The sequence below is a fragment of the Lipotes vexillifer genome, unplaced genomic scaffold (assembly GCF_000442215.2).
Source record: "Lipotes vexillifer unplaced genomic scaffold, Lipotes_vexillifer_v1.1 scaffold301, whole genome shotgun sequence".
Lineage (NCBI taxonomy): Eukaryota > Metazoa > Chordata > Mammalia > Artiodactyla > Lipotidae > Lipotes > Lipotes vexillifer.
Genome location: NW_006792529.1, coordinates 189,858 through 215,263, shown reverse-complemented (window position 1 = coordinate 215,263; position 25,406 = coordinate 189,858). Strand labels below are relative to the sequence as shown.

The window sequence follows — 25,406 nt, the reverse complement described above, 5'->3', positions numbered from 1 at the left end:
AGACATCTAAAGTATCAAATTTTTGACTCTGTAACTTAAAAACAATCCATTTTTGTGAGGCCATATAATCTATCTTCTAAACTGTTACAACATCAATTAAGATTATGTCATCTCAGTTTACTGCAACCTTTTGGTTGAGTTTGAGTGTCTCAGTGAAGGATGGTTAGTGAAAACTTGAAATCTACCTGTCAAAGGATGGCTTCTCTCCACAGTCAAAGGCATCCTGCAGCTCCTTGACAAGGTTAGCCTGGCCCGGCAGTCGGAAGAGACCCTCTTCCTTCAGCCCCCTTTGTCGGATAAAGTCCACACACTGCTCCACCAACATTGGAGCCAGACGGTGTCCATATCTCTTCTCATAACGGACAGTATCTTCCAGTTTCTGTCCAAAAATGCCTGGAGAAATAAAGGATCACAATGAATTTGAGAAATTCATCTTTTTTAACTTTTTTTGCTTTCTTTTAAAACTCAATGTAAAGGAAAAACAAAGATTGGAATGCTAGCAAGCATTTCACATCTGGTACTTAACATTATTACAGAATTAAATTCATTATGTACAATTCTTCAAATAAAAAGGGTTTACCTTGTGCTGTCCTTTCCCCCTGTATTCCATATTTAGCCCAAAACTGAAATGGAAATACGGAGTTTGAGATATCCACTTTGAAATAAGAAATATTGCAATAAACATAATTTCAGTTTTGGGTTTTTATTTTTTCCTTTTGGGAAAAAACGTATTCAAAAACTTAAAAACAGAAATATTCTGTAGATAATAGTCAAATTCTACTTCTGTTGCAAGTGTAACTTTATGTCCAATTTTCATTTAGTTTAAATATTATTCATGTCTCTGTTCACCCTTTGTTTTTAATCAAGAGATGATGCCATGATTTTAATCAAAGGGATAAAACCATGAAAAGAAATGCAGAATTTTCATCCATATAAAATATTTCAGACAGTGTTGGCTCTTTAAAATATTAAACTATTAATTTATTGGAAAGAGAAGTATTTGAAATACGAAGCAGTGCATACTAAAAGTGAGGAGACAGGGTCATGGTGGTTTGTCCTAACAGGGAGGCATATATGATTACACATTGTCTAGAATTGTCAGTACATGGGGGTAATAAAAATCAAAACAATTTTGATCAGTTTTATCAATGATTTTTAATGATTTTTAATTACCTACAAATGATGCATTTCTTGGTGCATGCATTTGGTACCCCACTGATTAAGAAACAGTGCCTCGGGGCTTCCCTGGTGGCGCAGTGGTTGAGAGTCCGCCTGCCGATGCAGGGGACACGGGTTCGTGCCCCGGTCCGGGAAGATCCCCCATGCCGTGGAGCGGCTAGGCCCTGTGAGCCATGGCCGCTGAGCCTGTGCGTCCGGAGCCTGTGCTCCGCAGCGGGAGAGGCCACAACAGTGAGAGGCCCACGTACCGCAAAAAAACCCCAAAAAACAAAAAACATAATGTTAACATTTGGGAATAAATCTTACATATCTGATTTTTCACTTATTGTTTTGGACTGATACATTACATAAGGTTTCTCCCTAAATCCAGCAGAAAATCTACTAAAGATGTTCCAGTTCAACCTCTATGAGCGCTACAAATGAGAACCAAACTTCCAAGATTTGGTTTTATGCAGTAATGAAAAACAAACATTCTTTTCTTAAAACTCTCAGGATTTCTTTTTTCCCCAAAACTCAAGGATGTGATAAAGGACACTGTAATTTTTGCTTTAGATGGGCACTCTGGTTTTTTTTTTTTCTCCCCTTGTTACATATAGGCTTGCCTATATGATAAGAATTTTCTTAAGAGGTATAGTAAGAAACTAAAAGCCAAAAGCCCTAACATCCTTTCATGTATTAGGTACCTAATATGCACTAAGTCCTTGACATATATTCTCTTGTTTCCATAATAAATATACAAGGTAGCTATTTTATACCTTAGGAAATTGGGCTCAGAGATATTAAATAAATCACCTAAGGTTAGTTACACAGCACCAAGTGGCAGAATGGAAGTCCACATCCAGATTTAGTCAGGCTTAAAAATCTTTGCCTGTTCCTGAATACCTGTCCTCTTCCACTTTATTTAATCCCAATTATTATGTGTCCTCATTTCCTAGGAATTTAAAATATTAATACATACAAAAAGTGAAGAAAATAGCATATCTTTTTTGTGCTCTAAAAAATGGTAATAGCTAGGCTGTATTTATGTATGCCAGGCATGGGTACTAGAAGTTTACCTGCATTTCTCTCATTTAAAACTCTCAGCATTCTATGAGGTGGGTACCACCATTTTACTGAGGGCGAGATGGAAGCATAGAGCGATTAAGTAACTTGCTGAATGTCACAGGGCTGGTAAAAGATGTTGCCAGGATTTGATCAAGGCTGTTGAATTTCTGAGCCTCTGTTTGTGTATTACACAATACTGCCTAGTGGGTATAATGGCTGAAAATTGAGCTACAGAGGAAGAAACATGTCTCTTACTAGTTTTCTGGCCTCAATTCCTGTCATCACACTAGGAGTGGTGATTTCTGTTGAGAAAAATGGCAAATTTGGAGGGAAGTCAGGAAAAAAAAAGAAGGAAAAAACTCAGCATCTTGCGCAACAAAATGATTTCCTTAATATAAAGAGCTATGCCTATTTAGCAACGGAATATGTAAAAGTTTAAAAAATGTAGACAGTATGTACACATACTTAGAAATTCCTGTGGGAAAAATAGTAATTTTCTGCTGTTTATCTGATCTTGCAAAGAATTAGGTAATGATTAGATGTATACTTCCCATTCTGTAGCATTGGAAATAGAATGTCCCAAACATCTCTGACTTACAAAGGTAGATGGTGAGTTAACTTCCTGTGTGAGAATGTGTTTTTGTACAGAAAGGTAGGGGGGAATTCTTTTTTAAAAGCCGCTTTAGTTAGAATTTTCTTTGAGGGAGCAGTGAAACTTCCAATTTTAAAATTAACAAAAAAGCACAAGGTCACGATCTATCCCCAGCTAGCAGCACGGAGAAAAGGACACATTGATTAGTAGACTATTAACAAGAATATTCCCTGTGGTGTGAGTCTTGTAAACAGTTCCAGCTATGTCCAATTTAAATTCTCAGAGAGTTTTCACATTCCCTAACAAAACCATCCTTGGAATTTCTGCATATTTCCCCTGGAAGTACATTGATGATGTCATGAAGCATCACTCAGGACGTGACTTTCCACTAGGCTGAGAAAGTAAATTGCACAGGTAATTTTATTATATCTGTGGGAGGCTGTTTCAACTGGAGAGAGAGACAGGAGAGAGAAAAAAATATAAAGAAAATCTAAATATCTTCAGGATTTGTGAAGTTTCTCCTTTATGTGTGATTTATATACTCAATAGCTAGAGGCAGCCTGTGATGTTATTCAGTGTGATCTAAAAAATATACTCAAATTCTACCCATCCTAAAAGATAAATAAATACAAACTAAACATCTTTGGACTCTCTGTGCCTTGTCCCTTTATTCACTCTGCTCCTTGATTCCCAACTAAGTATAACTTTGGCTCCATATCATCACTTTCTATCTTCTTGTCAACCTGTTACAATGTGGCCTCTGACACCGTCATTCCACTAAAAGAGCTTTTTCTATAATTACCAATAACTACCTAGTTGCCAAATCACTGACAGCCAAATTTATTTTTTGCATTACTTTATGGCTCACTCCCTTTAAAACTATCAATCTCACTCTTCTTCCTGACACTTCTCACACCTTACGTAATTCTTTCCCTCAAGAATACTCTTTTCAATCTCGATCCTCAATATTTCTTAAGTGACTTTTATAGAGCTGGGTTCCCAAACCAGGCAAGTGCTGCCACAGTGATCTTCATAATATTTAAATCAGATTATGCCTCTCTTTTGCTTCATTTCTTCCCATGGTGCCCCCTGGCCAACCAAACTCTTTTTCATGAAATACAAATTCTCCACAATCCGATCTCTGTCTCTTCATCCACTATTCAAAGTACAAATGTTTAGGTAGCACCCTTTCTGAGCCAGGCACTGTGCCATATCCATGCTCATTACTGCTGCTTCCTCACAAACAACATACTCAATAACTATACTGAACTATTTGTTGTTTCCTATATGTATTATGACTTATTACATCTTCACGTCTCCTTCTAGAAGGTAGGTCCTGCTGTCATGAGCCAGCCTAGGAAAACTTATCCTGCAAGATTCAACTCGCATCATCTCCTGTGTTAAGTCCTTACTAACATTCCCTCACCCCCATCCCAGACACAAAATTTGCTATTTTCTTCTTTGCTTTCTTAACATATTGCTTTGTAATTGTTTATTTAGATGCCTACCCATAATGGACTAGTCCCTCACCAGTCAAAAGAAGATTGTACTTTCACAATTATTATAAGAAAATGATTATTTTACATTTATTATTATTGTTATAAATGATATTGGATAACAGTTTATACTATATATTTATCCTATAAACTTAAAGGAGGTTTAGGTAAATTTCCAAAAGTACTGCAGACATAAGGACTGAACTGGGAACATGAAAGACTCCAAGGCTCATACTCTGTCTACCATAGTGTCACAGTCTGAATGTCTGTGTCCCTTCCAAACTCCTATGTTGAAAATTTAATGCCTATGGTAATGGTTTTAGGAGGTAGGGACTTTGAGAGGTGATTAGGTCATGAGGGCAGGGCCCTCATGAGTGGGACTAGTATCTTCATAAAAGGGACCCCAGAGAGCTCTCTCACTCCTTCCCTTTCAGCCCCTTGGGAATACAACAAGAAGTAGACAGTCTGCAACCCAGAAGAGGGCTCTCACCAGATCTCAACGATGCTGGCCTGATCTCAGTCTTTCAACCTCCAGAACCATGAGAAATAAATTCCTGTTGTTTAGAAGCTACCCAGTCCGTGGCATTTTGTTATAGCAGCCTGAATGGATTAAGACACATAGGTAAACTCTCTTGCTCCCTGGAACTTAACACCAAAGTGGGTAAGGATTGAGTGTTCCATAAACATTTGTAGAATTAATGCATGCATTAAAATAAAATACTTCATCTCCTTAATTAGAGGAAATAAATGACTAACTCCAAGGTAAAATGAAACTTATCAAGACTCCTCAGGTTGTGGCACTGATTCCTATAAAAACGTGAAAACAAAAAAGTCTTTGATTTGTTGATGAAAAAGGCAGAAGTTAGATAACTTCTCGGTTACTACTTAAATTTTCTATTATCAGTTATTTTTCAGAGTTCCCTGTCCCTTCCGTGCCATAGATTACATGCTAAGTCATATAGAGAATTTGCTTCTACTTATCCTTCTGCTTACTACAACGCTGCTAACAGAATAAGTCGCGGTGTCACCAGGATTGTAATAATATTCAATTAAAAATGAACATTTGCCCATGGTAAATGGACAAATAAAAATAAAAGACATCCAATTTAGTACAGAACTAAGAAACAAAGACAGCCAAAGCTTACTTCAGTCTGTTACTAGCAATTTCTAAGCAGCCAACAAATCTTCTATGGATAGAAAACTTAATTCAAGAAGCTCAGAATCTATAATAACCAATGAATATATGGTAAAATCTTGACTCTCCTTGTAGTCAGACTGGAGAAAAATAAAGGCTTGAAAAAAATAAGCAAGTGTAATAATGTGATAATAGTGACCCAATAGCATTGGTCTTAGACCAGCAGAGTAATTATACTCACCACTTACATCCAGGTACCAAGCCATGCAATTTACATGTATTTTCTTATTTGACACTCACAAATATTCCGCAAGGACATTTCCCTTCTACAAATAGATTCAGAGATGCTAGGTGACTTGAAGTCACATATCTAGAAAGTGGTAGATCTGGGGTATAAACTCAGGTCTATATGACTCTAAAAGCCTTCCTTTCCCACTATGTTATGTTAATTCAATTTTGACATTTTTTTCCCATAGGGATGCTGACTACTCTTTTAGGATCATGTAAGAGAAAATGTCTTTCCATAAACTTCCAAAGACTAAATCTGATTTCATGTAGTTCAGATGAATCACTGCCTTTCCAGATGAGTCCACGGTGAGTCTTTTATTAATAAACTCCTCAGACTTCGTATATAATTTGTTGTAGTGCTTATTACAGATTAAGTAATTACTTATTTTATATGTTTCTTTATCTTCAAGGAATCTGTGAACTCATAGATTCCAGGAAACTTGTTTTGTTTGCCTTCTCACCCCCGAAATCACTTGGTAGATGCTCTGTAAAACTTTGACATGTGAATTAATGAGCTACTCATTTATAGCACCATTTAAAATTACATGGATTTGGATAGTGGCATTCTGTTGGACAAATCAATTTTTTTTTTTTTTCCCTTTTTGCGGTACGCGGGCCTCTCACCGCTGTGGCCTCTCCCGCTGCGGAGCACAGGCTCCGGACGCGCAGGCCCAGCGGCCATGGCTCACGGGCCCAGCCGCTCCGCTGCACGCGGGATCCTCCTGGACCGGGGCACGAACCCGCGTCCCCCGCATCGGCAGGCGGACTCTCAACCACTGCGCCACCAGGGAAGCCCTGGAGAAATCAATTTTGATAAATGTGACTACAACATATATAACATTAACTTTTTTATGCTTTAAGGTTAACCATCACTTAATGTATTAACATTTTCACTTATAAACATACCATCTGCATATACAGGGAAAAATAGGTTCTGAGGACAGATCAGAATACTTTAAATTAACTTTAAAGAAAGTGCTGGTGTTATCCACCACCTCTGTAAAGATATTCTATTTTAATTCACTACTGTCTCTGAACTAGCAGAAAAAGATGGGTAATAATACTATACTTCACCAGCCTGCAATAGATCTTGAATCCTTGATTGAATAGACCTATTGTCATTCTTAACTTTGAGAAGAAATAAACAAATACAAATATATATTTCTTATCACAAATGTGCATAAAAGCACTTGAAAATAGCTATGAAGATAAGGTGACCAGGTGGCAGCATATAAGAAATATAGGGGCTATAGAGTAAAGAGTATAACAGGTGAACAGAGAAGGCTTGATGAAGAAATGAGAGCCAACAATGACTTGAAGACAGTGTAGAGTGTGGACAGACTGCAGAGGAGAGAGAGCATCACTGCAGAGGGGGCACTGAACAGAGCAAAGAGGTGTTACAGGAGATGGGTTCAGGGAGGAAGAGGGGATAGTCTGGGGAATTGGAAATAGTTGGAATTACTTAGAAGCCCTTGACAGTTGCATGAAACGGGACATCCTCTTGGGAGCAATAGGGACTCATGAAAAATTTCTAAGCCGTGGAACACTGCTTGTTAGTACTGTTTCAGGAATACCAACTGGATGACGCCTTACAAATGAACTGTGCTGCAGGAATTTGTGAACAATGTTGGGGGTGAAAAGAGGTGAGGATGGATGCTGTCTTGAAGAGCCACTTCTAAGGTCAAAGTACCTTGTGTGCATAAAGCCATAAAGGCACAGACAACTAAGTGATGGAAATAGAAATGGAGCTGAAAGTATATAAAGAAGGAAGAAGCAATGGGGCATGACCACTAAGTTACTGTCTAGGGGAAAAAAGAAAGCACTGGGGAATTAATGATTCTTTATCTCCAAGAAGAGCACGACTCAGGAAAAAGACAAGACAAAGTTAGGGTTTAAAATTTTACTTTAGTATGTTCTGTGATCACAACAATCTTAAACCAGCCAGACCATTCTGACTAGAAATTAACACTGACATCAGGACCCAAAGTGTTCCAAGTAATCAAAAGATTGGTTAGACTCTGTATATTACATATTAGTCTTATGGAGGTAAAATATATATAGTTTCAAAATCAAAAGGGTAAAGAACACATTGTAACCTTTACCTCACCAGAACATAAATCCAAAGCACCACTCTCCCCAGGGTCCTGCCTAATAGATGGTTCACAGTGCCTAGATTTTTAAAACCACTGAGAAAACATGTCCGGAGACCTTTATTAGTAGCTAAACAAAGAAACAGAGGGCAGTAAAGGACAGAAGAGGTCTGTAAGAGAGAGGAACTCAGAGCAGTGAGTTCCAACAGGCACAGCATGCAAGCTGCAATCCCACCAGGCCTCTGGAAACTTTAACTGAGCTCCCCTCTTCATTCTGAGGGCCATTCTGAAGTGCTGAGCTGCCTCTTCTGTCAGCTGACCCATAACAGTAGTAAAAAATGTTTTAAATGTGGATCTGGAAAAGCAGACGCATTACCGTTTTGTGCTTCTGGGTGCTTTTCCATGCTTCCTGCACCCTCCCTTTTGCTTTCATTGAAAGGACTTCAGTGGATGCTCTCCAACAGGCTTGGGAGAGGAACTCAGAACCCCCTGTCCACTTCTGGAACTCCTGGAGCACCCAGGGGATTAAACAAAGCACAAAACGACACTCTCTTCTTAAGGTAGCATGGTTTGGGAACCCCGGATTGAAAGAAAAGTTCATTCTTTTCAGTGCAGGACCTTGCATAAAGATCTAACACCCTGGGATTCACACCGCCGCTGAAAACAATGGCTAGTGTGGCACAGAAAAAGCCTCGCAGCCCAGCCTCAGCCCGGCGCCTTCCTTCCCAGAGCCTCACTGCCTAACTGTGGTTGAGCAGGGAGAGGGAACTTAACACAGCTGAATGCCCCCTGCACCTCCTCTCCTTTACGGTTCTGACAGTAACCAGAATGCAACTTTGTAAAATAAAAATCTGTTAATCCTTTACACAAATGCTGAACATTCTTCAGATTACTAAGAATTTGCAGAGGCGAGGACAATAGTTTAAAAATAGCCCACAGGAGGTGATAGATGGAAGCTGTCCCCCACTCTCTGATTGCCATTTGCCAGCCCATGGGAATTTTCTTCTTCTATTTTTTTTTTTGCAGCACTGCCTTCCCTCATTGATATTTAAGGAGAGAGGGAAGAGGACATAACAAACAGCAGTGTTAGCCAGAGTTCTTGAAGACATGCTATATTCCAATATGGGAGGAGAGAAGGTGGAAAACGTAAAAAACACTTTGCTCTGCATTTCGAAGATAAATTAATTGTCCCCAGAGCATTTCATGTTACAAATGAGCAGTAATAACCCAGAAAAGTAGATCTTCTCTACATGTTTGGATAAACTCAATTTAGTTGCTGAGTGGTGGGGGAACAAGAAGAGGGGATGTCCTTTAAGCAATTAATCCCTAGCCTTTTTCAGTTTCTCTCATTGCCAATTTCTCTATCAATGACGCAATCTTACAGTAACCATGAAATCTCTAAAGATCTATAAAATATGAGACACGTATCTCTCATTTAATTATCTTTGTGGATGAGAGAGGAATATAGAGTAACACCCGAATTCCTTGCTTATAATATATGATAATTCCTTGCTTATAATATATGATAATGATCATAGCCAGATATTAACTGCTCAAAGGAAAAGACTCAGAAGGAGCAAGGTTTAGTTTTAAAAAGTTCCCGCTATATCTTGCTTTCAATATACAGTTTTTCTTCTCTTCTGTTTTTTGTTGATTACTAGATAATGTTGATTAATAGTTGGCAAATTAAAGAAAAAAGGGAGAAAGAACAACCTTAGATGGGACTCAAGTCAGCTCCTGATTAAATTATTAGGTTACAGTATGTGACTTTAAAATTATAATTACCTAGTTCCAATTTAAATAATCATTTGATTTAATTATTCCCATTTTAAAACAAAAGGCCATTTTAAAATATGTTGATACAGAAACATTTTATAGAAATACTTCATTTTACCTATGTTGTACCCTTTAACTCCCCCTACACAAATCAATTCTGAAATACTTAGTTTCTTTCTTTTTTTTTTTTTTTTTTTTTCCCCCGGTACGCGGGCCTCTCACTGTTGTGGCCTCTCCCGTTGCGGAGCACAGGCTCCAGACGCGCAAGCTCAAGCGGTCATGGCTCATGGGCACAGCCGCTCGGCTGCATGTGGGATCTTCCCGGACCGGGGCACGAACCCGTGTCCCCTGCATCGGCAGCCGGACTCTCAACCACTGCGCCACCAGGGAAGCCCTGAAATACTTGTTTCTTTTATTGATCCTAAGCTTATATTTTCCACCCCTTGTTCCTGATCCTTCATGTCTTTGCCCTCTCCCAGTGCCACCTTATGATATACTTGGAAAGCCAAGGTGACTCCTATTTCTTATCAGTGTTAATCAATATGGTTCAAAGCCTCCTGAAAAGGGGTCACTACAGATAATCCAATTATTACAATTTTCTCAGTAGGGGAGGGGAGGCAAGAGCAGGCAGCTAGAACCAAACCGATGTGATGGGAGCGCAGAACGGGGACTTGAGAGGGACTCCGTTCACGGCGGGAACAGCATGGCTGTTTGATTTGAGTCTGGAAACAGCCCAAGGTAGTCTCGGCCCCTCCCCTCGGCATGGTCCGGCCAGCTTGTTTGTTCTCCAGCAGTCAAGGTGATCTCTTTAGGACCACCGTTCTTTAAGCCCCGCCCACCTGGCCCATTCACAGGCAGTAATAAACAGATCAATAGGAACCTCGAGAAATAAGTATAGACAAGCAAAACCACACATAAACCATTCTTGTACAGTTTTAAGCTCATGGCTTCCAAACTCCCACTTTATCTGAGCGTAAACTGACCTTAAAGCATCAGAAAGATATTTTAAAAGGACATGAACATATTATGTACCTACCTTTCCGAAAACTAAAACACCGTTTAATTCTTCTGTATGTAGTTTTAGGAATGAAAGGAGTAGACGCCAAGGCAACTGAGGGGCGCCCCCCAGTACTTCTGTCTTCAGGCAGCATACAGCCCCCAAATTCTGAACCCGTTTCTGGCTCCCTTTAAAACCTGTCTCTGTGTGATATCGGGATCCCACAGCTACTCCTTCTCATGTTTGTTTATTTTTGTTGAAGTGCTGTTTCTTAGAACTTGAAGATTTTGATCATCCAGGTCCTGAATCAGGGATAAGTTACCACCTCTCATTTACTTCTTTTTGGCAGAAAATTCCTTTTTTCTTGCCTAATCCCGGGAGTTTTTGAGGTTTTTTAATTTTTTTTTTTGTTTCTGCAGACATTCCAAAATGTCACAGCAAGCAAGCGGCACCTCCCATTCCAACAGCAGACTTTTCTTTCTTTTTTTTTTTTTTTTTTTATTAAGAACTGTCTTCTCAGCTGGAACTGGGGGGACTGAGATTCTCTGGAAAGGTCAGCAAATAGCCGTGAGCAGGGGAAAGAGGAACAATGACCAAAAGGCCCCTCAGGGATATTTCAGTACTGTCCTTGCTGGCTCCTTTTATCTGAGCAAAAGGGGAGGCAGATAATGGCACCTTCTCCAGAAAGCATTTCGGTGCACGACAGATTCTTTTCAAAGAACTCCCCTGTTCCTTTTATAACACCCCTCAGCCTTTGATGCTCTCTGCGGGCTTCTCCCTTCGGTCTTCAAACTCCCGGGGCTCCCGAGGGAATCGCCACGTCAGAACAGTCCAGTGCCCGTTCCGGGAGAGGCTTCTCCTCGGATCCGTGTAGGAAGCAGCTCTGCAGGGAGCTTCTCCCCCGCTAGTCCAGTTCCTGCTCCCCTTTTCTCAAAGAGAGCTGGGCGGGAGCTGGCAGGGCTGCAGCTGCCTCGTCACCACGCTGTGGCTGCGGCTGCCTTCAGTGCCCGCCGGTCACATGCAACAGGTGCAGTCACAACAGTGTGAGGGGAGCAGGGAGAGTGCCCCGCGGCCGCCTGAACCCCTTGTTTCTTCCTTCGCCTTTGCAGTGACTCCCCTGCCGGCTCTGGTCTTGTACATACCTTTACAGCTGGCTGCCTCAGTCCCTCCAGAAACCAAACAGCCCCAAACCAGCCCCGAGGGGGTCAACTTTTTGCCCCTTCCTTTCTGCATTTATTCTCTTCCTATACAAGATTTTTTTTTCAGATACTTTGCAACTGAATCTATTTGTGAGTGCTGATGTAAATGTGCATATCGTTAAAACATATGTGTGTGAAATAGAAAACTGTTGAAAATTTAGCAGCAAAGATTCTGCAGGTATAACCACAAAACAAGTTAACTCATATGTGTGTGTGTTTATACGTTTTTATACATATGTATTTGTCTGGCTATGGTTTTCGAACCAATCCTGCTTTCATCTTCTCCCCTGATCGTGCATGCACCCGCTGCACCCCAGCCCCTACGTCTACCAACCCCCTTGGTCCCAGTCACTGAACAATTTACTCACTGGGTTAATCATTCATCCACCTGGCTGTTCCATGAGCACAGTTGGAATGCTAGTGCTTTAACCCCAACTGACCCCTAAGGCCTCTGGGTACCTTCCTAGCTATTTAGCAGGAGCATTAAAAAAAAGCTGTGAAGAGTATTAAAAAGATACTCCCTTTAGAAACATCATTACTCTGACTAGCATGCCCAGATAGGTAAAATTTTGTCACTGAGGGAATAATTATTATTTCTGCCCCATGGTTCGACCATTGTTTTTGCTTTCTGTGTCACAGCAGGCTGCTAGGAAAATAAGGAACTGTGAAGTATAACTCAGTCCCACCAAGACAGTGGCAGCGCTGGACAAGAGGCACCTTGGCCCACTGAAAATATCACTTCTCTGAGCATTGGTATGGAGGGAACACATGTGATCGCAGGACTTTGGAGTTGGAATGAATCTTAGTTAAAAGAGTTTTGTCCAACGTTATTTCACAAGTGAGGAACCTAAAGGTGAGGGGGTAATATCACTTACCACAGATCACACAGTGGTATGTGTCAGGGGCAAGACCACATAGTTTCTTAATTAACCTGCTTGCCCATGTGTTAATTACTCATCATGAGGATTATTCACATTCAATATTTTTACTGCCTTGGTAAGTCGCTGACTCAACTCTTTTCATAAGGAGACAGAAATATACAGGAAGGACCTGATTTTGTTAGCAGCTAAAGTTAGGCTATGTCCTCAGATCTAATGAACAATTAATGAATTTTCACCCTCCCCAGATCCTGGGCTGGGTACTTCCATATACATTGCCTCAAAAACATTCCAACAGAAGCCCAGTGAAAAAGACAAGAATAACCAAAACAAACAAAGACAGAACCCTAAACTTTTCCAAAGTTAAATACATGTTTTGACATCCCAACTTCTGGATTGGACTTTTAAGCAGAAACCATGTGCTTCTCAGCATCATTAATAGAGAAGCATCTGTTTACAGGGGGGTTAATCAGATAAATGAAAGTTGAGGTATCTAGATTCAATACTGAACTAAGTTATCAGGCTTGGTTGTTAAGAGAGGGTGTATACATTTTGCATTTCTCCTGGTTCCCCTCCTTCATCTGAGTATTTGTAGTAACTTTGTTTTTTTTTTCAGAAAAAGAAATATCAAAGCCCTATATTTTATGATTTCACTTAACAGTTTTTAATTTCTAAATATTGAAAAACTAAGCAAACTCCTCAGGTGTCACCTATGTTTTAATCAAATGTCTAATATTGAAATGGTAAAGAGGGAATATCTTACATGTATAAACAACCTGAATAAGCTTCAGTGCCTCATGAAAAACTTTAACTATTTAGAAACGGGTTGTAGAACTGCAATATAGACAATGAAATGCCCTCTCTACAATAAACACATTTAAAATGTACCCGGAGGTGGTATACAGAGCTTGATAAATCAGGATGAAAAGTCACCTTCCAAATGTCTTTACAGATGCCATTTAATCAACATCCACAACAATCTTTGAGCAGTGGGAAGGAGGTTGGAAGCCAATAGGTTTTTATTTAGGATTAACTGTCTTGGATTCTATGACTAAGATAGGAAGGGGAAATGTATTCTCTAATGAAAAGCAATTATGACAATTCAGGAGTTTTTTAGCAGCTTTACTGAGATATAATTCACATATCATAGAATTCTCCTGTTTAAAGTGTACAATTCAATAGTTTTTAATATACTCAGATATATGCAACGGTCATCACAGTTAATTTTAGAACATTTTATTACCTAAAAAAAGATCTCATATGTTTTGGCTACCAACCCACTGCAAACTCCTTATTTCCCCATCCCAGCCCTAAGCAATCACAAATCTACTTTCTGTCTCTATGGATTTCTCTGTTCTGTACTTTCTTATAAATAGAAGGATATATATATATATATATATATATATATATATATAAGGTATACAGCAGAGTGATTTTATATATATATATATATTATATATATACATACACATATATATATATATATATATATATATATAGTCTTTTCTGACTGGTTTCTTCCATCTAGCACAATGTTTTCAACGTTCATTCACGTTGTAGCATGCATCAATACCTCATTCTTTTTATGGCTAAACAATCCATTGTATGACTATACCACTTTCTGTGTATCTATTTGTCCATTGATGGACATTTGGGTGTTTCTACTTATTGGCATTTAGGAACAATGCTGCTATAAATATTGATGTGCAAGTTTCTGTGTGGACATATGTTTTTCATTTCTCTTGGGTATATACCTAAAAGTGCAAATGTTGGGTCATATGGTAGCACTGTGTTTAATCATCTGAGGAACTGTCAGACTGTTTTCTAAAACAGCTACATTTTAAATTCCCATTACCAATATGGGGGGGGTTCAATTTCTCCACATCCTTGCCGATACTTGTTATTACGGAACTGCTTGATTCTAGCAATCCTAGTGTGTATGAAAGAAATGGTATCTCACTGTGCTTTTGATTTGTATTTCCCTGATGGCTAATAACGCTGAGCATCTTTTCATGTGCTTATTGGCCATTTGTATATTTTCCTTACAGAAATGCTTATTCAGATTCTTTGCCCATTTTTAAATTGATTCTAATTGGGTCAAAATTTTGATTTGTCTTTATTTTTGAGTTGTTAGTTATTTACATATTATGGGTAGAAGTCCAAAATCAGACAAATGATCTGGACATACTTTCCTCCCATTCAATGGGTTGTCTTTTCACTTTCTTGATGGTATTAATTCAGATATTTTTGAAGAACTCAACTATATTCAGCCTACTTGTCAACTTTTAAACACTTTTGTTTTTCATATACTGAAGAATATACTATCAATAAGGCATGGACTTGTAATTGTGGGTTTTTCACTACCACAGTAGAAGTAATAGATCAGCTATTGTACAATAAAGCAGGAAGAAGCTCAGAATGAAAACACACGAGTTTTCTTCCTACTTATGTTACTCACAGTATGACACTTGGCAAGTCATTCATTCTCTCTGGGTCTTAATGACCTAATTTACAAAATGTGAGGCTGAACTAACAGAGTGGTTTTAAAATATTCTTGGGGAGGGGGAAGGGTAAGCTGGGACAAAGTGAGAGAGTGGCATGGACATATATACACTACCAAACGTAAAATCGATAGCTAGTGGGAAGCAGCCGCATAGCACAGGGAGATCAGCTCGGTTCTTTGTGACCACCTAGAGGGGTGGGATAGGGAGGGTGGGAAGGAGGGAGATGCAAGAGGGAGGAGATATGGGGATATATGTATATGTATAGCTGATTCACTTTGTTATACAGCAGAAACTAACACACCATTTTAAAGCAATGATACTCCAATAAAGATGTTAAAAAATAAATAAATAAAAATAAAGTAAAATATTCTTAATTGGTGAAAAACTTATTTTTAATGAAATACTAAGTGGAACCCCAATACATAAATAAAATGTTTCTCAGTCATATAAATTTATTGTTTACAACTCAAATTTGTAATATTTCTTTAAAATTCAATCAGTAAGTATAGAGGGGCTATATTAATACAAACATTTGAAACATGAGATTACGGGTGATGTTTGCAATTTTCTCTCAGGATCAGCATTCGGTTTGGTTGTGTATTCTCTAACAACTTTAGGAAATTCCGATATATCAGATGAATCACAAAAGATTTCTTGCAAATTGAATGAGTACTTTAAGAGCTTGCCTTACAATCTCATTAACACTCTTCAGTTAAAGCAAAGAGGGCAGGAGAAGATTTATTCTTCAGAGTATTGTTTCTGTTGTAAGTGCTCTATGCTAAAATATATCTCTTTAAAAGTAAATTTGAATCAGGCATTTGCAAAATCCCTGAAGCACATTCTGCAGGATAAAGTATACAAACCAATCAGCTACTAGAGTATTCCTTCCAGGTTCATAAATTTGAAGATTAACACATAGATCCCACTAGGATCACCTGTGATACTCCTGGGCTGATAGGACCTCCTGTGGCCACTGATTTGGTGATGTAAACTGGATCTCATTCATTTTTCTTGAGAAAAGGACAGATGGAAGAGGAGGAATGGGAGAAAATAATCCTTGATAGAAATAATCCTTCAACAAAAGTACCACTTTCAGCAGATATTAAGAATCTTCCTGAACTCAGGAGCCTCAGAAACCTGATAATGGAGGGGAAACAGGAAATTTGAAAAGACATATCCTTAGGCTTCCCCAGAAATCCTTGACCCTGAGGGTAGCAGAAGACCTCTGGCAGCTGAGTATGTATCTCTCATGAATAGTCATGAAGACCCCTCTGCTAAGGCACTGGGATGGGATCTCAGCCCACTGGCCTCTTCAAACATTTTGAAGTCACTTACTAGCCATTTTAGTATATGAATAGGGTGACCATACAAGTTGTCACCCAAACTAGAACACCGTGAGAGTGAGAGGTAGCACTGTCAATAATTAGCCTGGGACAACAGTAGTAAACTACACTGTTACCAGGCAAACTGGGATGAATGGTCACCCCGGTTAGGAACCTCCCCCTCCCCCAAGAGGAGATTCTGCTAAAGGACAGAGAGTTTGCAGACATGTACCACTACTCTTGTAAAATATCAACATGTCTTCCATGAATCTTTACTATTTTAAGTTTAACTTAACTTTTCAACTTTTTAAACTAAGCTTTTGAAGTTATTCTAAAATGTAAAGAGGTCAGTCAGCTTAAGAAGCATCTGATATGTTAAGGGAAAAAAAATTCACTTCTGAATTCAGGGGGCTGACAATACACAAAAGAGAATATAAAATAAATATGAAAGTTCTAATTGCTTTAATAGATATGAATTTGATTTATATCATTTATTTTAACTACATCAACATAAAATAGCTAGGCTTTACATTCTTGGAAATACATGTTGGTTATAGATGAATATTTTGGGGTCCTTATCTATTTGGTTCCATTTATTGGATTTTTTCTTTAAATATGTTTTCTGTTTATATCACTCTATATTACTTGATAGAAAAGATCACATCTTTTATCCTTCCTTCTTCCTTTTAGCTCTATTCATAGCACCATGTAGCTTATTCTTCACATGATATATTCTCTACACTGTATTAGCTAACAATTTTAAAAGAAACTTATTATCAAATCCACAAATACTTTCCTGATTGCAAAGTTGCAAAGCTTTTTTTTTTTTGTCACTCTAATTACCAGCATATTTTCATCCAATGCTTTGCCACTCCTCTTTGATACCACTGAGCATCTGGAGCTGAAATCTCTTCCAAAACTAATAGTCAAAATGTTTTTTTACCCTGTATCTACAGGTTATTAACTAATCTACATTTATGATATGAGGCTCATAACTATGTATTATTAGTAAAATGGAACATCCAAGATAAAAGAAAAATATTATCCCTTTTTATAATTCAAAATATTCGTGGAAGAAGGTTGGTTATTAATGATATTTGATCTAAATTGAACTTCTAGGAGTTACTTAGATATGTGTCTACAAATAAATTAGTAGTTTACTATTTATTTTAACATTCATCCATTTGAAAGTAGGTGCTGATAGTGACATGGGCTGGGGGAAAGGATGAACAGTTTTGGCCTACCTTTCTGTTTTTCCATGATTTTAAAATACACTCACCTCCTCCAAATGGTCCCCATATGACTCGGCGGATGGACTTGACCCAGTCTTCCATATCATTCTGGGTACTCGCCATAAGGAGGTAGCTCTCATGATTTGCTGTCATCCGATCTCGATCGCCTCCTGTAAGAAGACAGGAACATTAACACATGAGTATGTGCTCAGCCGAAGATTCCCCATCAGCATCCTCCTAGTGAATCCTTGAAACATAAACTGTACCTAATGCAGCTAGCACTAGGTTCTACCCAATGAATCAGAAATATTTACCATGGTTTCAACATGGGGAAAAAAAAAAATCTGCTTAGAAGGGAAAGGCTCTTATGTTTCCAAGAGAAAGCCAGCAAACAAATGTCATTCCCCAAACAAAGCCTAGCTTTTTGTCCTAGCAACAACCCATAGGCCTGTATTAACTCATAATCCAATCTATTCACACCGTACTGCTGAATAGGGAAAAATAGCAAAAGCAAAATGAAAGATGGAGAAATGGTCCGCAGAGCCTGAGTTTTCATTCCAAGCAAGTACAGAACAGTCTGAGTCTGCTCAGCGCACACAGTGAGGCCACCAGGCACATCATGGTTGAGTACGAGTGCCAGGAAAGGGAAAAGAGCCACATGTGAGAATCTGCCCCAGAGGTCCTCCTCTGTTCTCTGTCCTGGAAGGGGAGCCTCTTCCCCCAAATCATACCTTCAGGGGGACACACAGAAGAAGACACAAGCCTGGCCAGTCTCAACAGCCAAATTAACACCCCAGATGGCCCTGCCACCTAAGGGTTAGCTTTAGGAAACCCCAGCAGTACCTCCTTGCTTGCTGGTTTCTCTTATCAGCCCCGCTCCCCGCCCCCTCACTGGCCGAAAACAACTCATACACTTTAAAACCTTTATAATCTCTAAAATCAACTTTGAAATGCTGGAGATCTATAAAGTATTTTTATGCTTAAAGGAGCATTTCTGAAAACAAGTATCAGTGACTGCACTGCTTCATTCTCTTTGAAAAAACTAGTGTGGTTCACAGAAGGAATAATTAAGAAAATGGACCATTACGTATTATTTAACTGAATTCTGATAATATTTCAGCATTATACTGACTGCTAAGGTGCTCAAATAATCTATGAACAATTTAATTTTCACTCAGTGCTGTAAACTTGCAGGCTTGGGTTGGATTAATTCATATCGAAGTATTTTGTTTGCTTAAGACATTGTCGTTGTTTGTTTTTAAGTGGATCAGAACAGATGCCAACTGTTCTAATTCACAGCCCTTCAGTTCTGAGAGCCAGGTACCGCATGTTGCAACTGAAGGGGCTCAAAAACAATCTCCTTTGTGAGGAGCGTGCAGCCTCCAACAGGCGCCGCACTTCCTATTCTTTCACATCCAATCTCATTCACAAAGCTCTGAAAACTCTAGGCATTTGAGTTTGTGATCTTTGAATTTTATACAAATGTCCTAGGTTGAGAAATACAACTCTTCTAGCATTGATGCAAATTAACAGAAGAGGTGCGAGGTCAGAGAAGTGAAATAACTTTAAGCCAACCAGCTGAACAGACGGCATTGGTGTTTTACATTTCAATACAACTGAATTTGGGGGTGGCGTGGGTGAGGGATGCCATCAAATCAGTTCCCTAATGTTTACAGATCTCTTGAATAAACAAGATGAGCTTTCTCACTTTAAAGAGAACATATCACTATTTGGGAAACAATGACTTTCTTACACCTCTAGGTCTAGCCTAGGTCAATCATCACTTTAAGCAATTTATGTCTGAAAAAGCATAGGCTCAGGAAATCAGAGAAAACCCTTCTGAAATCGCAATTCTATATTAGCTGTTTAACTTCTGGGAAAGCACATAACTTCTGGAAACTCAATATCTTTAGTCATGCTTTAGAAATAATAATCCCTATCTAGTAAATTTTTGTGAGAATTAAATGAAATGAAGTTAATATACTAGCACTATGTTAGGCTAAAAGAGAAATTCTGTAAATATTAATTCAGTCTCATTTAACTGCCTCCCATATCTACAAATGCAAAAAGGACATATTACATTTAATTTGACCTCAGAGACATACAATTAGCGTAGTATGCTAGTGAGTGCTTGGGAACAATTAGTCAATAATACATATATACAGGAGTTTATATAGAAGGCTGTCTTTCTTTGATATATAACAATGCACATTAAAGTTGTATACTGTGCATGTAGGAAAATTTGCCACACATTAACATGCATATGCATGGCTGTATGACACATAAGTCGCAGAAATAAATAAATGACAAAAGAAAAAGATGCTTTGCTTGGCGTGGCACAGTTCTAAAATTTATTCTGTTTCCTGATCCACCTGTAAAATATTACCATTTTGAGATCAGAATATTTTAATTATTGTCTTTGCCTGGAGGATGCTTAGCAATTCAGACAGTTATACCCTGCTGTGTCACTCCCAGCCCCAGCAGAAACAGTCCTAGTAATGAGAGTGAGTGACAGCCACTGGAGTGTGTTTCTGCCTGAAAGCAGGGAAAAAAGAGAATTATAAGCACAACTGGCCATTATCCCCTGACTTTTCATTTGATTCCCTGTCTCTGCCAATGATGCTGTGTGTCTGACCCCTGAATCTCACTTCGACTGCCAATCACAGATACGAAATTCTCATCTGTGAATTTCATCCATGGATATAGATCTTGATTCCTCAGTGAATTAGTAAAAGACAGGGAGAAGATTTAGAAAAACTTTTTTCTATGAGTCTCAGTGGAAATAATAGACTCATTGCTAAGAATGTGATTAAAACAATTGGAGACATTTATATAGATATGAACTAAATTCTCTGTACTATTACATGATTTCTAACTGAAGAAGCCATTTGTTCTAATTCATAATCCTTCAGTTCTGAGAGTCTGGTATTGAGCCTTGCAATTGAAGGGGCTCCAAAACAATTTATTAAATGTATAATTTGATAAATGAATAAACTCAATATTGACTTTCAGCCACATGGATCAAGTTTCACTCTGTTTGTTAATCCTTTATGGGGCTTAATGTTCCATTTACCTATCTGTGAATCTAAAATTCTTTCCAAAGGTGAAATTTTAAAAAGCAACCTTAAGATGTAATTATCACTGGAGTGAAAGTATCATAGTCATCTTCAATCCATATATATGTGTATATAAGTATGTATATATTATAACCAGTATACATTTTCCACTCTTAATTTCTGCTTGAACATAAATATCTATGCAGTGTTATTTTTATTTTTTAATACTACCCTAGATGATGGTGGGTTTGCACACATTTTAAAAGACACAGTGTATCAGTAAATTGTATACACCTTCTAGATGCTAGCTCGGGTTGGTAGCAATGCTTTGGCGCTAGGGTTAACACTTCAAGCGTCTGTGATTTTAAGTTAACCAAGTAGGTCACATCATTCAATTTTATTTGTTTATATGTAATTGCAAGTATGTGTACATTTCATTGGGATCTTCTATATATTTGCATTTGATATGAATTTTTGCCTTCCCAGAAATAAATTCTCTGAAATAAAATACCTGGCATGATTAACTTTTGCAAAAATTAAAAAGTAGATTAAGAAAAGCCTAGTGAATTTAATAGATCAAGAAAAAGCTTAATGTAAAATTTAAGAATAGGTTAAAGAAATCTACATTAAAGTAGATGCACAGTTAATTCAAAAAAGAAATACAAATATTTAGCATATGAAAATTTCAACTCCTCTTATAATTACAAAATAATAATTAGAAGATAATCATATTTTTGATGAAAAGCTTTGCAAAGATTTTTAAATATTTAGGAAAAATATTGGTAATGGTATGCTAAGATATACATGCTCATTGCTTATACGAGTATGGATAATATTCCTTATGATGCAATCACTACAGTAGGATTTTGAAGACTATTTATTAATATGAGCTTTTATTATACACAAGGAAATATACAAATTTTATATATATGTATCTCTATTTTCATACAGGTAAAAAGTCAGATAAATAAGATACTAGGTTGAAAAACACAATAATTTTAATGATGATTACTGTGAATGCTAGGATTGGAAATTATTTTGCTCTCCTTTGGTACTTTTCTGTATTTTCCAGATGTTCAACCAAGTGTTGTTTTATAATGCATGCATTATTCCAGATGTTCTAACATGTGTTATTTTATCAGCAAAAAAAATTTTTTGAAAAGAACAAATGATAAGAACTGTATGGTCATGAAAGCACTAATCAATAAAAAGCCAAGGTGAGCTGGAAGATAATTATTGCTAACTCCACTCAGTGTTGCTTAAAATTGTTTGGTTTTGAATTCTCACTAATTTACCTACAACCTCTTCTCCCTCTTTCCCCAAATACATCTCTGAGTACATTCCCAAGGGAAGATTTGGGACAGGAGACCAGTGTTGCTCAAAGTACAGACTACGTCATGTAACTAGGACTTTCTCAGTGAAATAGACTGCTATTTTTCTTAACGAATATATTTTTTAAAATATTTTACTGAATTTCTTGTGTGGAAATTTCTGAAAATAGTCACCTAAGTAGATATTTTTTCCTTGGAAAAAAATAATTGTAAATTGTCAAAATTACGAATTAAAAAGCAAAACAATTAATCAGAAATGAAGTATTATATGTGTATCATATAAAGATGTGTATCATATTTTAAAGCTATACAATGAATTACTTGTTTGTGCTTAAACTTTAAAACAAGTTGGTCAAGGGAAACTGTGGTCACCGAAATTTAGGTTCAGTTTCCAAGCAAAATTCATGGTACAGACCTGAGGATATTTCAGTGAACACCTCCGATACTGTTAATAATTTCAAGGGCAAAACATTTCCTTATTTCCAATTACAAATCAGGTCAAAACTAGCCCTAGTGTACTACCCATTTAATTAGAGCTTACAGAAAAATATTTAAATGTTCTAAGTAGGGTTATCAATTTTTACTCATACCATTGCAAGGTCTTAATTTTTTAAGCATTATTTCCTTCAAAACAGTTTGAGCCTTCATTAATAGTAGAGCTCTAATGATAAATTGCAAGATATAAAGTAAATTCTGAAGCATATCTGTGGAAAATTACTAAGATAGAAAAACATTTTTTCCCTTCTATGGAGAATGATACTTGGAAAACAACCAGTGTTATGTGAAGTACAAGCAAAAAAATTGTAGGTTTCTATGGATACTATCACCTCTTAGTAAACAACAACAATAATAAAACAGCATATAATTTACAAAATAAAGCCAGAGAACAAAATGGCCTCACATTCAACATCATATTTAATTTTTTCATATTGTCTCATGCATTATAGAGACATTGTTCTCTGAAAATTAAGGGTTTGGGGATGCTCTGCTAATCAAATTTTTTCCAAGTATTTCTTCCTCAAAGGTTAATTTCAAAAATATCAGAATGGCAAAATTTCAATGCATTTTGTCGACAGAAAATTTGCATTAATCTTTAATGAGATTTTGAAAAATTTAAAACCCTTAAACCAGAAAATGAGAATTAATTAAGGCCAGTGGCTGTAATCATCATTCTGTTTGTAGTTTGCAGTCAGTACACAACAAACACATTACTAAACGTTGTCTTACATTATAATAAAATTAACGTTACATTTTAATTTCATAAATACTTTATAATACTGTTTTACATACTTCTTATACTCCTTTCTAGGTTATAATCTCTTTTTAAGAAGGAATCATCCAACAACAAATAGCTACATTATGTTTAATCTGAAAGTAACTATAAATGTACATTTGTCAACTGATCATAGATTGATTGATATTTATTAATTATGGTAGATTTCATTTTCCTTTTTTAAAATTAATTAATTAGTTAATTAATTAATTAATTTTTGGCTGTATTGGGTCTTTGTTGCTGCACGGGGGCTTTCTCTAGTTGCAGTGAGCAGGGGCCACTCTTCATTGCAGTGCATGGGCTTCTCATTGTGGTGGTTTCTCTTGTTTCAGAGCATGGGCTCTAGGAACACGGGCTTCAGTAGTTGCAGCACATGGGCTCATTATTTGTGGTGTGTGGGCTCTGGGGCATGTGGGCTCAGTAGTTGTGGCGCACAGGCTTAGCTGCTCCACAGCATGTGGGACCTTCCTGGACCAGGGATCAAACCCATGTCCCCTGCATTGGCAGGCAGATTCTTAACCACTGTGCCACCAGGGAAGTCCCAATTATGGTAGATTTCTAATAATTAAATTTAGAATTGATTTATCGGGAGTCTGTCTACTTGGCTAGATATAGAAAGCACTGACCTAAAAATTCTATACCGTACAAATTATTTCTGATTGCCTTTCTACAAACTTCACTATAAGAAATGTCCAAATATGTGAATATTAGAGCAAAAGTGCTGCCTGGATCAAATTGCAAAAACAAGTATGTGCTTATAAAGAACTACTGAAAAATGTTTAAGAGTTAGGACAGTGAAAGCGGACTCCTCAAGTTCAAATTACTCATTGACTAGCTGGGAGATCCCTCAGCTTTAACTGAGGGTGATGAGTACCTGCTTCACAGTATTATTGTGCATTAGTCTGATGAATAATACCATAAAATATCTTGTATAGTGCTTGGGACATACAATGCTCTGCTGTCGTTGTTATTGTCATGTATAATAATTTTGATCCTAAATATTTGGATAAATTAAATATTTATAATTTGAATACTTTAAAATGCAGGAAAGTAGTTTACTTTTGGAAATATATATATTCTGACTATATTTGTTAAGAAAAGTCCTTTCATAGGAAAGTAACAATTTATCTTTCAAGTAAATATTGATTTTCATATTGGTCATGTTTTAAAAGTACAATTGTGATACAATTAAATGATTAATGAAAAATGTAAAACCTTAAATATGCATAGTTTATATTTCCACTAATTTTTCACATTTCTTGGACTCATTCTATCAAAAAACCTACTATTTGTGCTGAGTACATTAACTATAAAAATTATATAATTTATTACATTTTGGGCAGTTGTCTCCCAGATTCTACTGAGCAGTCAATAGGATCTCTCTGTTTAAATCCAACAATATATTCTGACTTTCAATTATGTCAGAGGCTCAGAATCTAGTTACTTCCTTCTCAGCAACTAATTAAATTCTTCTGATCAAAACTTCTGAGAAATAAAAGTAGAACATTTCCTTGAAAGAGCCCGAGTATCTAGAATTAAGTCTTCAAATTTAGGTTGGCTTTTTTGGGAAACCAATGAATTCAAAATTTTATCTGATTGATATAGAAGACAGGCAGCTAGAATAAATGACATGTATATTCAGATCAATGTTACTCCAACAGTGATGACAGAGATGGAAGTCACAAATGAAAGCAAGTCTTAGTGAAATAATCTACAACTTGTAGCAAATGGAATGCCATTCACAGTTAAAGAAGAAAGGCAGAGAGTTTGTTGCCTTGAATGAATCTAAAATTGAAAGTGTTTTTCAATCAGGAGATCCCTTAATAGTATAAACAATGACTTTAATATTGCGGAATATTGGAAAATTTTGGAGAAATGTTTTGGAGTTATACTGAACTTTATATTCCACGTGAACATAGCAATAAACCTTTTATTGCAGTGTTTCTCAAAACGTAATGAAACTCATCTATGTCCAAGAAGACAGGAAGCAACTGAGAACTTGTTAGAAATGCGA

General features: G+C 37.3%; 1 protein-coding gene across 2 annotated transcripts in view; it reads right to left on the bottom strand.

The window, feature by feature from the left end:
* Positions 1 to 25,406, bottom strand: part of ARHGAP24 (Rho GTPase activating protein 24) — a 201,314-nt gene that overhangs the window by 50,190 nt on the left and 125,718 nt on the right. For both annotated transcript variants that reach the window (XM_007465707.1, XM_007465708.1), the window contains exons 2-3: positions 17,780 to 17,902; positions 186 to 393 (exon numbers count right to left, since the gene is read on the bottom strand). In XM_007465707.1, the coding sequence (XP_007465769.1) occupies positions 186 to 393; positions 17,780 to 17,885 (314 nt within the window). In that variant the 5' untranslated portion in view covers positions 17,886 to 17,902. The remainder of the gene's footprint in view (positions 1 to 185; positions 394 to 17,779; positions 17,903 to 25,406) is intronic.